At 52.0% G+C, this 16,828-nt stretch overlaps 3 protein-coding genes across 4 annotated transcripts in view; 1 reads left to right on the top strand and 2 right to left on the bottom strand.

Moving 5' to 3' along the window:
- Positions 1 to 8,089, bottom strand: part of AP1G1 (adaptor related protein complex 1 subunit gamma 1) — a 44,124-nt gene extending 36,035 nt beyond the window's left edge. Inside the window, exons 1-2 of one of the 2 annotated variants that reach the window (XM_065640765.1) lie at positions 7,975 to 8,089; positions 6,559 to 6,696 (exon numbers count right to left, since the gene is read on the bottom strand). The gene's annotated coding sequence lies outside the window, so the exon portion shown is untranslated. The remainder of the gene's footprint in view (positions 1 to 6,558; positions 6,697 to 7,974) is intronic. The other variant, XM_065640764.1, reaches the window with a different exon arrangement.
- LOC135991862 (basic proline-rich protein-like) lies at positions 7,345 to 9,671 on the bottom strand. The gene is made up of 4 exons (XM_065640665.1): positions 9,598 to 9,671; positions 8,220 to 9,554; positions 8,053 to 8,171; positions 7,345 to 7,985 (listed from the first exon to the last, which is right to left on the bottom strand). The coding sequence occupies exons 1-4, from the start codon at positions 9,669 to 9,671 to the stop codon at positions 7,345 to 7,347; spliced, it is 2,169 nt and encodes a 722-aa protein (XP_065496737.1).
- ATXN1L (ataxin 1 like) lies at positions 9,284 to 16,028 on the top strand. The gene is made up of 2 exons (XM_065641044.1): positions 9,284 to 9,365; positions 9,621 to 16,028. Exon 2 carries the CDS (start codon positions 9,710 to 9,712, stop codon positions 11,771 to 11,773), a length of 2,064 nt encoding a protein of 687 aa, XP_065497116.1. The 5' UTR covers positions 9,284 to 9,365; positions 9,621 to 9,709; the 3' UTR covers positions 11,774 to 16,028.
- Positions 16,029 to 16,828: the final 800 nt, after the last annotated feature.

Here is a 16,828-nt window from a genome sequence, read left to right as displayed (position 1 = left end):
GTACCTCACATTTGCTTTTCCAGAACACTAGATACAGGAATTGCTATGCTCTGAGCTGGCTGCCAGATGAACATGACAACTCCCCACCTGAAACATGCAGAAATGGCACTCTGCAAGGTAGGCTCTCATATCGACATCACTGTGCAAGGTAGGCTCTCATATCGACATCATGTGTCTCTCCCCAGAGAAGTAAGGCTCCAAAGAGAGTTGATCCCAAAATCAGGACCACTTGGGACAGAAATCCTTTATATTAATGAAAAGCAATGCTGTTTAATAACTTGCACAAGACTTCATACAAGTGTTTCAGATAGTCATGCTTCAAAAATCGTACAAACTGGTGCCACGCACACTTCCTCCCCAGCGGCATGGAAGTCAGCAGAAAAAGCAGATGGAAGAGTAACCCCAGCTGTGTGGATATTTCAGAGAATCTTCTTTTAAAAATAAAGTTAACACCATCCTTTTACTAGACACCAAACAGAGCAATGCTTTCTAAAAGAAGCCTGTCATGTTACTGTCTAACAGCACTGGTAAGAAAGACTACGCAAGAAAATTGTATTCTACATGAACTTCGAGTGGCTTTGCTTCACCAGGTGGAATACTGATGGAGCCATCTGACCTAGAGAGCAATTCAGTCTTTTGAGTACCACTCGAGAGGAAAATTGCTCCCAAAGAAAAGCCAAACTTTAGAATGATGTTCAACACTCGAACTTTTTAGTTCATGCTCACCAAAGCTGACTTTTGATGTTGCGGGGGAATCAGACTATGCAAGCATCTCTACAGTCTTCTTTCATCCACCCAAGATGGTAAACATAACTGTGCCATTCTGATAACAGATCATGTCACACCAACTTGTAAAAAGTTGCTACGGCAGTCTGCTACAGATTTTGTTTGGGTCACTGTCCTCCCAGAACAGTGTGTCACACACTTTAAGCACTGCCACATCAGAAAAATCTGTGCAAATACTGCACTAACTGCCTTGCACGACACCACAGAACAGGCTGGGAAACGTACAGAGTTAGCAGGGACTAACTTAGAAAGTTAAAAATGTTTAAGCGCACTTTGCCTGTTTCTTCCTACTCCTACTAGAGGCATCTGCAGAATACATACACCTGAAGAGCCATGTGTTGCCCACGAAAAACTTCAATTGCAGCTTTTAGATCACTGACTACACCAGGTGACAAGCACCAAAATGATACTGAGAGAAGGTCTACTGAGTAAATAACTACAAAACTGGGAGAAGCCAAGCCAGCAGAGACTGCTGGGGCGCATACTACCACTTCATTAAAAGAATACAGCTACACGGTGCAGCTCAAACGTATGAACGAAGGAGCTGGGGATGCCCGAGCTGGTATTTTTCATGTCCTGCTGGTTAATCTCTCCCAGAGCTCTAAGATTAGCAGCATATGTCCCTTGGTCATCAAGCAAAGATCCATAGTTTGTAGGGGTCAGGAAAGCTAATAATCATAAATCCAAGCCATCTGAGCAAACAAACCAGGTTTTGTGAAGGTATCACAAGACCTGATAAAGTCATTTGGAATCTCAGGTTTCACTCCTACCCCCAAGCAAATTCCTTTAGTTTTTTGAGGTTCATATATTTTCATATTCAGAAAAGCAACCCCATAAATCATTCACACCACCTCCTGGACAATCCCATGTTTATCTGCATGACTCCTATCCAGGGCCAGGCCGTAACTTAACTATTAAGTCCACAATGCTTCAACATGCAGCAGCAGGACTGCAGGGCAGACCGTGCACCTTGCAGACTTGGGGGAAAAACAGGCAAAGGAGGTAGAAGGCAGGCAGCAAAACCACACAGATATTCCTACAGGATGGAAAACACTAATCCACACAATACAGCAACACTTCTCATGATACAGTTCAAACCAGTATGCACTTGCAGATGCACAGCTGAAGAAAAGAAACACGCCACTAACTGGAAGAGAAGATCGCAGCAGCTCTGCTGTTCTCGTTCCTTGCTAGAGGAAACACCCATCAGTTCCGTGCCTTTCCCTTCCCTTACTCAAATCAACTCTCAGCATCCCTTGTGTGTCGGTTTTGTAGGATTCTGATAGATTACAGAACAGGAAACAAACGTTTTTCCACAGACACACTGCCAAGCCAGCCCTGCCTGGGGACCGGCCCACTGAGCACAGGGACAAGCTGCAACAGCAGGACAGGCACAAGGTCTCCAGTCCCCATGGACACACAGCTGGCACTCCAGGAAGCTGCAGCATCAGAAGAGGCACAAAGAATGGAACAGGGCTTCAACGGGCCCTAGAAGATGATTTATTAACAAATCTTTATCATATAAACAAAGTATGGACAACACGCAGCGTAACCACGGCGTGGCTCTGCCAAGGCAGTCAAACAGTCACGGTATCAAAAATCTTACTGGGACTTGAAATACAACCACACAGACTGCACTAAAGGAGAGAATTAGGGCTATACATCAATAAACAGATTAATAATGGGAGTTAAAACAAAAAGAATAAAGAAATACAAAAGCAAGGTATAAAGAGGATTAAACAATTTAGAGCTCAGAAGAACTAAAACACTTAAGTGATCATCTCATTGTGACTGTATCATTTGTCTTGAAATGAGACAGAATCTTGAAATTCACATTACGAACCATATAAAAGATTAAGAAAAGTCAGCTTCAGGTGACTACTACAAAGCTATCAAATAGCAAACTGCCATGAAAAAATTAATTTTACAGAATTGTCTATAATACAGAAATGCATTTTATTGCCCAAGATAACTAGCAGAGAGAGGACAACCACCACCATCCAGTAACAGCAGAGCTGCAGTTTCACTCCAGCAGGCCAAATGCTGCTTGGGACTTGCTTCAAAGGAGCAGGTCTTGTTCTTCAGGATTAATTAACATTTTTCATCAGTACAGGCATGTGTTTTTACTCCTTGCACATTAACATAAACAACAAGGCAGTTTTTAGTAGTTACCTCTTTCCTCACTTTGTTTCCAGCAGCACTTTCCCTCTGCCATTTCTTCGCTAAACTACATGCTCTAGAACTAAGGGATGACCCTCAAGCACCTGAAAAGAGCCTACCAGTTAACATTCACTATGTCTGGTACAACTGGACGCAAAATTCTTTCGCCTCGGCCACTCTGTTTCCTCCTCCTCATTTTGAAGGCCTGGCTCCTTCCTACTATCAAGATCAAAGCTTCTGAAAGAGTTCGGTATCTACCTCAGATTGGTTCCAAGGTAGGTGGCTGGTCTCTAAGCTCCTTTAAAAGAAGAATTCCAGCTTGTTTCCTAGTCTGCTATTAATGAATTCTTCCCCTGAACCAACTAAAAAAAGCACTCTTTCTTTATGCAACTCATTCCTAGTAAGCTATCCAAAAGTGAAAAAAATTAATAAACAAAAATCATAATGTATTAAAACAATTTAATTTTTATCTAAGTTATGCTTCTAAACCACTGTTTTCTCCCCTTTTATAATCTCTTACTAGCTAAGCTTGTCATGTTTCAAACCTAAAGATTTTACTCAATGTGCCATTATGCCACGAATATTTAAGTATAGAACCTTACTAAAAGTCTCTCTAAGAATACAATCATATTCAAATGATTGTTCACCAAATGACCTTTTATATTTATAAGCAGCACCTAAAATTACCAAAACCCACATGTAAAATGCTCAAGTGCTTCAGCCAAGCTATGTTGCTCTATCAGGAACTAGTCTAAAGACAAAAGGACTTGCTATCCTTCAGCGTGTCACTGAGTTGAGATCCTTCTCTCTGGAAACTATTCAGAAATATTAGCTTATGTCTAAAAAAAAAAAAAATAAAACCACTCTTTCAATTAAAAAAAAGTATGCTTAACAACTTGTTTAGGAGAAATTACCAAATTATCAGACATGTTTTAGAATACCATTATTATTTAGCCTTGCATTCTGGAAACTGTACGATACAAAACCTATCAAAGCTCATGGAATTACTCACAGAAGGGCTTTACTGTTTGGGGAAACAGTCTGAATTTTCAATTCAAGTAAGATACATATCCAGTAACAGCTTTTCCTGTAAATAGTATTTCTGAACTTGGGTCATCCTAGAAAGCAATCCAAGACTGAAGCAGCATGCATTTTCAAACACATCCGAAATACACAACCTGAGCTGTTCCAGCACAACGCACACAGAATTTCTCACATTCCTCAAGCAAAACCAGCTTTTGGGAAGTTACATAATTAGAGCCTGACCCAAGTCCCAACTGAAATCAGTAGCAGAACTTCCCCACTTGCCTCACTGTAACTGAATCAAGCCTCCTGTACACAAGAGCAGAGGTAGATCTGGAGCACATGAAAGGAATAACTGCAATGGTTAAGCACAAAATCCTGATGGCCTCAACTCCACACTGCTGTCAGCAGGTTTCACACTTCCATCACAGACTTAAAAACACCAACCAAACAAAAAAGGCATATTGGCAGTAAAAGCAGAAATACACACTGCAAAGAGAGATGAAGCTGTGAACAAAAGGAGAGACATTGGTAAATAGCCTAGTATTACCAATATTTACATAGAAAACAGTAAACACCTAACCAAGGGGCACTATCGTCATCAAGAAGGGCAAAAGCAACATAAAAGAGTTGAGAGAAAAAGCAACCAACCATACAACACTCTAAGTAGGAAATAATCTCTTGAGAAAACACTATTTAATACAACAGAGAACTAGAAAGCAGAAAATAAGTAACATCAGAAAAATCGAAAAGAAATGAAGGCTGCTGGGGGCTTCACCATCGAGGATGATAAGGAACAGCACCAGTGTTACACTTGGCAGGGCGCACAGACAGCACCGGGGTGGTGGGGTGGGGAAGAGGTCAAGTAAGGAAAAACACGCCCCAAATCAAGAGCTAAAAACTGGTCTCAGAAGAGGTGATGGTCCCATTTCCAACTACATTCAAAAACCAAGAAACGCAGCACAAGAGTAGTGAAGAGACAAGCCACCACGCTGCTCAGGAGCAGCCAAGAGGACAGTGCCAGGGGATGTTGAACTGCTGAGACCTTCGGCCTCAACAGGCTGCCAGCCAGACCCAGCAGCCCTTCCTCCTCTGCTCCAGCGGCACATCGCGATCTTCTCTGCTCCCTACAGCCCAGCGGCACATCGAGACGGCACAGCAATGGCACATCAGTGAGACAGGCGAGTGCTTTCGATGAGGTTCCGCTCGTGCACAGCGGGACATAAATGCCAAACCAAACAACTCCTCACCTGGCCACAAGAGATGCACTGAGCTTTCAACCATTGCAAATATTAATGGCAACATCTGCCAAAAAATAAAATAAATATTTTCCTTTATTTAGAAGCCAATGAATGAAGCACTGGAAGAAGAACTAGCACATCTACACAGCTGATCAGCATAACAGATGAGATCAAAATTACAGATTTCCTGGCTTCTGTTTCTGCTCTTCAGTCACTGCTGACCTACATTACCTTTGTATTTCTCACCTGCTCCTAGTTTCCCAACTATTCTGATCTGTAAAGTAATCTAGTTGGTTTACTTCCTGTTCACTTCCCTGCAGAGTCAAACTAACAACAGAGAAAAAGCTACTATTTTGTGACAAAACCCCCACACCTTTCTTTCTTCACCTCACTCAATGCCAGATGAAAGACGAGACCCCACATTTTTACATTGATTAACATAAACTTTACAAGATAACAGGTAACTTCAGCTACACCCTAGAAGTTCTAATCTCAGATTTTAGCTATAGCATCTGTGCCAAACAGCAGATAAAGGCTGATGCTACTACTTGTGATATTGGCAGAGTAACTGTTTTTTGAGTTACAGCTTCATCATATATTCACATATTAACTGCAAAACTCTCATGCAATGAAGTAGTACTCCCACCAAGGCAGACCAGACCCTTTTCCTCAGAGAATAGACAAGTATAATCTAGAACAAATTAACATCACTTTCACTGAGAAGAGTTTGCCCTGTTATTAAAACGTACAAAGAAATAAACCAAGCCATCTCCTGAAGTTACATACACTGCACGCATACAAAAATAAAAACAAATATTCACAGTAAAGAGGCACAAGAAGCTCTACTGAATGAGTGCCGTTACCTTTAGGAGCAGTTAAGACTTTTATGAGCCCTTACACTTTGAAAGGTGACTTTCCAAACCTGAGCTGTGTTAACCAGATCGGTCTGCGTGCCCAAGAACAGACAACTTCAGTTCCTCTGCTTCTGTTCACAACCTTTTTACACTATTGCCTGACAAACTTACTGATCTCGCTCCAGTTTACAATGATGCCAATGAAAGTCTCTGTATGCAAAGGAGCTATCAAGAATCGAACATTTTTGTACCCCTTACTCTCTTGCCAGGACACTGCAACAAAGGCACTGCAGGACCCCTCCATTCCTATCAGACACCTTTAGAAAAAAAATCAGACCACCAGTCACAAGAACAAAACAAACACCCCCAAAACCACCCTGAAATGAAAAAAATAGAACACTTTTTATCATTAAAAGGAGGAAATCTGAAAGTTATCTTACACACTGGAGACAGAAAAGTTGGATCCCTTCACAAAGCAATTACCCCAGACTTACTTTCCCCTTCCCAATCACAGGAATTTAAATATCTTCCCCTTCTTCTCCCATCACGGAGGAATTGAGGGGCTCACACTGAACACCTCCGAAAAAACAGTCTCTTGCCTTCGTGGAGCTCTCAGGTAAAGTTCTCAAATCCTGTGCCAAACACCAGAATGCACATGAGTGCAAAGAAGAATGTGGCAATAGAATGGAACATGCAAATAAACAAAGGAAAAAGTAACAAGTGTAGTTTAGAGCAGCGGGTGGGGAACAGACACACCGAAACCAGCTGTGCACTGTCACACACAAGCAGAACAGGAAAAAGAGAAAGAGAAAACACAAAAATCTCTGCCATTTTAAACATAAGATTCTAGGGCTGCTGTGCACATGAAGATACACATATGTTGTACTTTGTTTGAGCCAGTATGGGCCAAACACACTTTCTGGTCACACACGTGACATGTCACCCTTCCAAAGGTGTCCCACTGAGATTCTGCAACGGTCCATTAACATTTCAAGTATCAGAAAATAAAATACATCTCTAAGCATTTTTAAGCATTACTTGCAATGTGATAAAATACATAACTGTTCTATCTGCAAACTCCAAGAATAAAGTTTATTATTAAAATAAACCTTATAATTAGTTTTATAGCTTGTGAGAGAAGAGAGAGAACTTGACCAAGCTTGAAGGGACTCGAACCTGCCTTTACAGACCGACTCTCGGACAGCCTGCCACTGACAGAAACCCGGAGTCGCAGTTTTTTGCAAATGCCTTTGGTCAGAAGTCAGAGGTTTTTGTTTCTATTAAAATCCACGCAACCGTAAGACAACGGGCAAACACTCTCGGTATGAGACGCCAACGCTGTGAGCAGCTGTGCAGCACAAGCCATAAAGCACCGAAGGAGAGGCACGCAAACAGCCGAGCTGCTCCTGCAGCGCCAGGGCCCAGCCCGGGCGGTCACGGCGCTCCGAGCTGACGGGACCCGTGAAACCGCCGGGCGAGGCACCCGCGCCCCGGGCGGGGGGCAGCGCGGGCCCCGCCGGCAGCGCCCCGGGGCCGCGGGCCGAGGCGCGGACGCGCTGGCGCTGCCGGCGGGGCCGCCCGGAGCGGGCAGAGTCCGGACGGGCCTGGGCCGGGCTGGGCCTCCGGCCGCGGGCAGGCGGCCCGAGACGAGCCGCGCAGCGGAGCCCGCAGCAGGGCACCGGGCGGCCCCCGTAGGCAGGAAAGGCCGCGGCGGCCCCGCATCCCGGCCGCGGCCACCGGCGGGCAGGGGCAGCCACGGTACGCGGGGCCTGGGCGGCCGGCACCTCACGGGCCGCAGCAGCGGAGACCCAGCCCGGCCGACGGCACGGGGAGGGGAGCGGGGGAGCGGGGGAGCGGGCGGGCGGCGAACGCCGCGGCGGGCCGGGCGGGGACGCCGCTGCCCCACTCACCGGGCCGGTCCCTGCAGCGGAGGAAGCGGCAGCAGCCGGGCATTCAAAATGGCGGCGGCGCGGCCGCAGCACCGGTACCGCAGGCGGAGGGATCCGCAGGCCGGCACGCTCCCCTCAGCCTCCAGGCCTCTACCGGCTGCGAGCGGCGGCGCGGCGGCGGCGGCGCGGGCAGCAGGGCGGCGGGGCGGTACCGGCGGCTGCGGGGCGGGAGAGCCCGCTCGCACTACTTTTCTTGGCGGAAGCACCCGCGAGGCCGGGCTCGCGAGGAGCGGTGCGTAAGCACCGAGGCAGTCACTGATGACGTCAGGCGCGGGGCGGTCCCCCGCTGAGGCCGGGCGGGCGGCCGGGGTGCCGGGGTTCCGGGGCCGTGCGGGCTGCCCGCCCCGCCCGCTGAGCGGAGCGGCAGGGAGGGCGCTCTCGACCCGCGATTTCCCGCGCCCCTGAAGCGCCGAGCGGTGACCGCGGGGACAGCGTCGTGCCCTCTCGACACCGCGGCTCGGCTCTCCGCCGGTAGCGCGGCGGCAGCGGGCACGGCGCGGGGCGCCTGGCGTGGGAAATGTGCGGGGAGATTATTCTGAGACCAGGTCCGGGGGGAGGCCGAGCAGTGGCGGCAGCAGCCCCGGCAGAGCTCGGGCTCGGGGACACCAAACGGCCCCTCGGGAGCGCGCGGAGCGGCTGCTCGGCCCGTCCGGAGCGGGGTCTCGGGACGGGATGCAGAGCGGGCCGCGCTCCGGGCAGCCGCTCTCTGCGCTTCCCAGGACCTTTCACCACCTCGGCAACCAGTCAACTCCAAGAAGCTGCGCGCTTGGAGGGGCGCGCGGGCAGACGGGGCTGCCTGCAGCGCAGTGCAGCACACGCCGGGGTGCGGAGCGGCAGGCCGCGTGGAGGCCGCGCGGTCAGGGATCCCTCGGGACCCGCAACCCCCGCTCCCGCAGCGGGGACCGGGCACGGCGCCCGGACCCCCGCGCTGCCGCGGCCTCATGACGCGCAGAGCGCCCGGGGACCGGGCCCGCCCCTCAGCGGCAGGAGGCGGCTCGTCCCGCGCCGTGTCCCCGCAGCCCTCGCCGTTCCTCCCCGGCTTCCTCCACCGCCCTGCCCGCGGGAGCGCGTCCCGCCGCGGCCTTCCCGGCCGGTTCTGGACCAGGACCCGGCCCGGGAGCTCCGCCGGGGCGGCCCCGCGGGGCGGGCGTGGCTGGTTGCCATGACAACCGGCGCCACCCGCTGCCTGCGATGTCACCGCAGGCGTCACGCCGCCTGCCGGCGGGTGAGGCACTTCCGCCGCGCGGGGTGTGGCGTCATCGCCGTGCGCCGCGGCGCGGGGAGGGGCCGGGCCGGAGGCGGCCGCGGCGGCGCCGGGCGATGGGGGTCGCGGAGGAGCCGGGCGATGGCGGGTGAGCCGCGGGCTGCGCTGCGCGCCGGGCGGGCCCGCGGGCCAGGGCGCGGGCGGGGCTCTGGGGCCGGGGGTGAGGCCGGCAACCGGGCTCGGGCGGCCGCCGTCCCCGGGGCCGCAGCCCCGGCCTAGGGCTCGGGCGCGATGCCTTGTTCGCTCGGGGGGTCGGGGCTCGGGGCTCTCTCCGTGCCTGCGGCTCGGGGGCTCCCGGGGCGCTCCGGGCCGGGACTCACGGCTCCCTCTGTTCCCGGTGCAGGTGAGGCGGCGGCCGGCAGCGGGGATCCGGGAGCCCCTTGGGCGCCCCCATGAACGAGCGTCGCGGCTGCCGGGACAGCGCGGGGCGTCATGAGAGCGGGACACGAGCGGAGCCAGGAGTGCCTCCCGCCCAAGAAGCGGGAGCTTCCCGCCGCCAGCACCGGCACCGAGGCGGGACGGGCGGGGGGCGCCTCGGGCGAGGGCCCCGAGTGGGCCCGCACCGGCGGGCCGGGAGCTGCCGCCCTGCGCTACGGCCCTGGCGAGGCTGCGGAAGCGGTGGCGGGGCTGACCGTGGACCAGTACGGGATGCTCTACAAAGTGGCGGTGCCACCCGCCACCTTCTCCCCCACGGGTCTGCACCCCGTGGTGAACGTGAGCCCCCTGCCCCCTGCCTTCAACGTGACCTCGCCAGTGATCCAGCACCCGGGGGTGTCCTACCCCCCCATCCACTACGCGCAGATCCCCCCAGCGTCCCTGCAGTTCATCGGCTCGCATTATGCGGTGCCCTACGCTGTCCCGACAGGCTTCCTGCCTAGTCCACTCCTGTCACCTTCCACAAACCTCACGGCCTCCCACGTCCCCCACTTTGTGCCATATGCCTCTCTCTTCACGGAAGAAGCCGCTCCTTCCCCCCAGACTACCTCTCCTACCCACAGCTTCAGCAAACCTGCTTCTGCAGTCTCTCCTCCTGGCCAGATGCAGCACCGCGCTGGGACCCAGCCATTAGATATTGCACCAGGTAGAATTCCTGTTTATTACCAGATGTCCCGCCTCCCACCAGGGTATGCAGCGTATGAGACACCTTCAGCAGGTGGAAGCGCAGAGTCCCCTCAGCAAGACGGTGAGCTGAGTTCAGAGGTTGCTGCTGCCAATGGTGGACAGAGGCACCTGGAGCAGAGTGTGAGGAGGACCAGCGAGGCTGTGGACTCTGCCAGTGGTAAAGCTGAAGACTGTCTGCTGGGGGCTGCAGCGGGATGTGCAGTCGATGGACAGTTCCTTTCAGGTTACCAGACGTTGGGAACAGAGGTCTCTGTGCCAGCTCACAGAAGCACCCCAGACACTGATCTGGAGGTTCAGAGAGTGGTGGGGGTGTTGGCATCTCAGGATTATCACGTTCTGGCAACCCAGAGGAAGGACGACCCGAGCCCTTTAAACCTTTGCCATAATATCGCTGATCAGCAGGGGGAGTCAAGGGACCCGCTGAGGAACGCGGCGGAAAGGGCCACTGCTGACAAGAGCCAGAGCAGGAGCCCGTGTGTGACGTCCCCTGAAGAGCCGGTTAGACAGAAACAGTTAACCAAAGGAACGGTGATAGCCAACGGCAAGCCGGTGCGGTTCCCTGTCGGGTCTGAGCCCACCAGGTCTTCCAGTTCAGAAGCCCTGGTAGGGCGCGGCCTGGACGCACCAGCTCGAGAAAACGTGCTCGAAAAGGACCTGGCCCCGCTGCAGCCACCCAGCTCCTCGCACTTGCCCTCCCACTTCATGAAAGGAGCCATCATCCAGCTGGCCACAGGGGAGCTGAAACGGGTTGAGGACCTGCAGACTCAAGACTTTGTTCGCAGCGCGGAGGTGAGCGGGGGCCTGAAGATCGACTCCAGCACCGTGGTGGATATTCAGGAAAGCCAGTGGCCAGGGCTTGTCACGCTGCATTTTGTGGTTGGGGAGCAACAAAGTAAAGTGAGCATCGATGTGCCCCCGGAGCATCCCTTCTTTGTGTATGGCCAGGGCTGGTCCTCCTGCAGCCCGGGGCGGACTGCTCAGCTCTTTGCTTTGCCCTGTCACAGGCTGCAGGTGGGCGATGTCTGCATATCAATCAGTTTACAGAGCATGAACGGCAGCTCCGCTTCTCAGGCTAACCACCCTCTCACAGATCAGTTGGTGTCTACTAGGGAGAGATCTGAAAGAATGGCTCAGGGGTCCAGAGAACCGTCTGACAGAGCTGCTGAGAGGAAGAGCCACACAGACAGGGACAGCGCAGCCCAGGGCTCTCGTGCAGAGCCCTCCCAGCCTGAGGCTCAGCACAGCTGGACAGCCCCAGGCTTCCAAAGATACAGTGCGCAGGCAGAGGAGCCACGGCCCTCCCTGCCCCGTCCCTCCTTCATTCCCCAGGAGGTCAAGCTCTCTATCGAAGGGCGTTCTAACGCAGGAAAGTGATCCCTTTGGGCTGTGAGGGCAGGCGTCCCCTGAGTTGCACAGACTTTGCGGCAGGTTCACCAGCATGTTCTGCCCTGTGGGACTGGGTCTGTCCCGTCCGGCCCAGCGGCTGAGCGCGTCCTGCTGGGGAACCCGGGGGCTCCAGCCCCTCAGGGAGCAGCGGCAGGCTGGCTGGGGTAGAGAACGGGGATGACGGGAGCATTCCAGAGCCTGGGGCTTGCTCGCCCTCCCACCTGAGCGGCTCCCTGCGGGGCAGGGCTGAGCGTTCGAGATGGGCGGGAGATGAGGAGGCAGACACGGCTTAGGGCAGCAGGTAAAATTGCTGAAGATTTTATTCCTCCTTTCTCATGATGGGGAGAATGGGTCCCCACTGGTATTACGGGGGCTCTACTCCCAGTATCCCTTTTCTTCACACATGCACTTTAAAAGGACCGTTCGCCGATGGAGCTCTTGAGGGCAGGATGGAGACGCTTCTCTGGTGGTTCTGTTTAATGTCTGTTCCACTGAATCCAACTGCTCTTTCTTCTTGCAAAGAATGTACAGATTTGAGTGAATCACAGAAATTCAAGAAGAAGGACCAAAAGGGTGGGTTTGGGTGTAGGTGAATAGGGAACTTGAGCACTTGGGATGGGAGACATCAGTTTCCTGCTACTAAATATATTTAATTATTGCCACCAAATCAAATCTTTCTTCCCATCTTAACAACTTAAAAAAAAATCTCTTGGGCTTATAGCTTTTGCAGAGGCTTAGCCTATGGGTGAACGGGGTTGGGATATTTTTGGTTGGTTGGAATTTTTTGTTTTCCTTTGGTTTTTTGGGTTTTTTTATTCTCGTTTTCTTTTTTAAGCTGGTGTAAAATATGTTTAGCATTCTCTAGGGAAGGATGGAAACACATCCTTTTTCTGTGAGAAGGCTGAGACTATTTTGTTATTAAATCAGAAGAAAACTTTCCAGATGGCTAATTCTTCCCTGCAGGCAGTTTCCTGAATAAGCTCTAGACAAGAGACGAGTGTTTGTGCATGTGCAGGCAAGGTACAAAGTTTCTGGTGAGTACAGTTCTATGATTAATATAGGGACTCGAAAAATATCAAAGCATCACAGGGCATTTTGGCATGTTTTTGTGTTAGTTTTTTTGATGCTTCACTTTGGAGTTCCTCTGTAGAACGCAGTAAAATCAAGAGTAGTCTTTTTCATGGTGAGATTTAATACCGATGGATATTAATACCTCATTATGGTAATAACACTCCATTCAAGTGAAGGCTCCTGTAGTTACACTAATTTGCCCTCTCTTATGGTGTGTTATGACATCAGCTCTAACTGCTTAGCTAGAACAAAAATAGTCACTATTATGTTGAGGATAAGAGTCTTCACTGACTTAACTTGGGTTAGTATTCCGTGCACTGAGGTGCCCGTCTCTGTGCTCGGACCAGGCTTTTGAGAGGATTTCTCTTCAGAGTGCAGGTGCTGATGCTGCTCCTGGTGTTCTCGTTCTGTTTGCCGTCTCCTCTCGCCCTCGCGAGGTCCTGCCGGCTGCGGGGGCACCGCGGCCCCTGCCCCGGGTGCCTGTGCTGGCGCCTCGCGCAGCGCTCGGCTCGCGGTGCTGCCGTCTCAGGGCTGCTCTGCGCGCTCCCGGGAACGTGTCCTGTAACGGGTTGGCTTCAGCTGACTGACTGAGGAGGGCTCTGCCTGGATACGGGGCGAACTGGAGCGTCTCTGGAACGTCCCTTCCCTCCAGGCTGTCGGTCTGTGTTCCTCGCACAGTCTAGACGTTTTGGTTGCCTTTGAGATGCCTGCGCCAGGACGGTTTCTGTTCAGGCCCTAGGTGAGGTGTGTGCTCCTCCTGTCTGTGCCTCCCGGAGGTTTCTCTGGGGTGAGGGTGCTGCCTGTATCACGTGGCTCCCCCCAAGTGACACGCTGCTTCCCATCTCATCAGCTGTATGTGAAATTATGAAGTCGTGGTGATGCTGTCATGTGCAGATTCTGCCTCCTTGGCTGCGGCAGCTGTGGGAACAGATGTTGTTTTCATGGCACCACTTGTCAGTAAAACTTACTGTCTGGGCCCAGTGCTTGGCCTCATCCGCATCTGTGTCACCGTTGCTCATTTGACTCTCCTACGCAAAGACCTGGCTTAATGTTGGGTTGTACTTAACGCTTGGGATATCCAGGGTGTTTGTGGCCAAAGGCAAAAGGCAGAGCAGCCCAGGTTCTCTCTCCTGTTCTTTGCATGGTGCGTGCAGAGGAGCTCAGAGCTGTGGCAGGCAGCCGAGGGCTCTGGCACACGGATGGCGTGTGAATGTAGACAGGCTGGTTGCACACAGGGAATGTCTGAGCAGCTGCAGGGCGCAGAGCCCTTCGTGCGTCTGTGAACACAGAAGCCTCTTTCTGTTAGAGAGGGTTTGGGGAGCCGGCCTTACCTCGTGTGTTGCTGTAACTGCCACCCTGAACAGCGGTCTGACAGGGCAGACGCTGATGCACGAGGCGATCTGCGCGTGGCTAAAACAGCTTGGTGCTGTCTGCAGCTGGGGGCTGTGAAGGTGCTCGCCAGGGTTTGGCCAGCCGCGCATCTGCTGAACGCGGTTCTGAGCCCTGCGAAAGTGAGTTGGACCTTGGTGCTTCTGCCCAGACTCCCCGTCAGCCCCACTGTTGTGCATGTTTCAGCCGCCGGCTCTTCTGTGGAAGCGATGGTTCAGGGCACATCTCATGGTGGGGTGTTGAGATGAAGAATCTGGGCAGCCGGCTGCTGCCCCAAGGGCGGAGGGGGCCCTGGCAGCCCAGCTTGGCACTTCTGGAACCTGCCCTTCCTGGGCTGGGTGGTTCCACAGCCTGCGGTGGTGGTTGTGTTGAGGCTCTCCCGAGATGGGGAGCGTGTGCGACGGGCTCTGCTGGAGGCAGAAAGGCCACGAGTGAGCCCATGGAGGAGGCTTTTATTTCTTAGGTTTACAGGGAAAGGAGGAGATAAAGCCAGGAAGACGTTGTGGAATGAGGTGGTTATCCAGGCTTTTCTGCTGGCAGAGATGTGACAGAGAAACGTACTGTTTTCCTGCTGCTGTTGTGAAGCGGAGGAGAGCTGTGGTCTGTCCTACCCGCAGGAGGAGGAGACCTCCTGGCCTTGGTTTACCCAGCTCACACTCTGTGGCAAGAGCCCGTAGGATGCAATAACGGGTATCTGTAGCCATCTGTCCCATCACGAAACATTCCTCGGGTCAGCTGCCCAGCAGGCCAGGCCTGTTTCCAGGCTGTGCGAACACTGTTGCTCCAGGAACGTGAACTTGCTCCAGGTGCCGAGCGCTCGTCGCTACCAGACTATGCAGAGGAAGCTCTGTCTGGAAAGCAGGAAAGCTGCAGAGGCCCTTCTGCCTCCCCTTTCCAGCAGGCGCGCAAGTATAATGCACTTTTCACATTAAGTGTCCCTGCCCCTGTCCCCACCCCACACTTGAAGTCACTTTCCCCTGTAGAGAACCAACGATCCTCGTTACTCAGAAAATATTGTCAAAGAAACTACAGCAGTGTGAGTAGCCCAAGCGCTAGTTCCTGCCCACAGCATACACGTGCCTTTCCCCAGTGTCACTCACAACCACGCTTTGTCTTGCAAGCTGTCCTAGGGCCTGAAACTTTGCAGAAGCTGCTAAGATGGCTACGAATGCACATTCTGTACAGTATGGCCCAGGGTGTGTTCCATGTATGGCTTAAAGTGCTGATGGTCAAGGCCCTTCCATGGTCGTCACCTCTGTCCATGGAGGACGGGGCTTGTCCCTCGTGTCCCTCTCGGCTGCCCCCGCGCAGACGTGCCCACGCTGTTCTCCTGGTTTTCCGCTTTGTGGCACCTGGCGCAGGGGGCGGTTTGCCGTGCACTGCAGCGAACAACGAGCGGCACCGGGGAGCAGCCGGGCTGCCCCGCGCAGGGAGCTCTTTGTAGATACGTGCTGATCCCGCAACTATAATCCCAGTATGTAATGGCTGTATTAACATGTAACCGACCACGTTGTATCTAAAGCCTTAGAACTAGTCAGGTGCTCCCCTCCGACCTTGTTCCTGCCCCTTTCCTCCTACCTGAACTTTAACAAAGCATTAATAATTCTAAGGATAATCTCTATTTTGTTGTGCTTTTTTTGTAACTGTTTTAAATAAATCAATTTGTACTGTATATTTGTACTTTTGGTGAGATCCTTTTTCCTGTTTTACCATTTTAAGTCTGTACTTGGCTACACACAGATTGTATTTTTATTGTTAATGCTCCTATGAATATTGCATTTAACTTGTTGACTCTGTAAACACAGTATATATCTATATATATATATATATCTATATATAAACCAATAGCTTTTCCTTTGGTGTTTGAGACTTTTTGCTCGTCTGTAGCATCAGTGATCATTAGGATGTGGCTTCTCTGGTCTTACACAGAGTGATCTGGAGAGCTGTGACAAGGGTGAGGTGAAGGCTGTCTGAGAGATGGACTCGAAGCCGTAATTCTGTGTTGAAATACTTTTGTTTTTCTGTGGTCTCTTTCTTGAAGCCCTTGGAATAATGTTCAGGTGCCCCTGATGCTGCAGGGAAAGCTGCAGCTGCAGTTTGCAGAGTGAAGCTACATCTCTGCTGGCCAAGCAGAACACACGAGATGGAGCATTAACAAATATTGCGAGAAGCAAGCCCTGTGGGTTTGAGTACGAATGGACAGAGGTAAGAGAAGAGATCAGATCAGAGAACAAAGGAGGATACGAACAAGGTAACGTGGAACTGAATATACCCAGATCTGGTGCCTTTTCCCAAAGTGAGAGAGGCAGGGGTGGCTCCTGGATGTCAGTTTGATGTGACAAATAAATATGTTAAAACAGCTTCTGTAAGGTGAGGAAACAAGATCTTACAGTGGCATGTGGAGGAAATTGTAGTAATTAAATGCTTTTTGTAGCAAGCGTCCACAAGACTGTAAGGTTAGTTCACTGTCATGAAAAAATGCAACATTATGCACTTTGAAGGCAACTACTGTGAGCATTAACTGGGGCTTTAAGGGACTTCAATCAACAGGTTTTCAAACTGAAAAAAACAGGGAAAAATCAG

This window comes from Caloenas nicobarica, chromosome 9, assembly GCF_036013445.1.
Source record: "Caloenas nicobarica isolate bCalNic1 chromosome 9, bCalNic1.hap1, whole genome shotgun sequence".
Taxonomy (NCBI): domain Eukaryota; kingdom Metazoa; phylum Chordata; class Aves; order Columbiformes; family Columbidae; genus Caloenas; species Caloenas nicobarica.
This window is presented reverse-complemented; position numbering and strand designations above follow the sequence as displayed.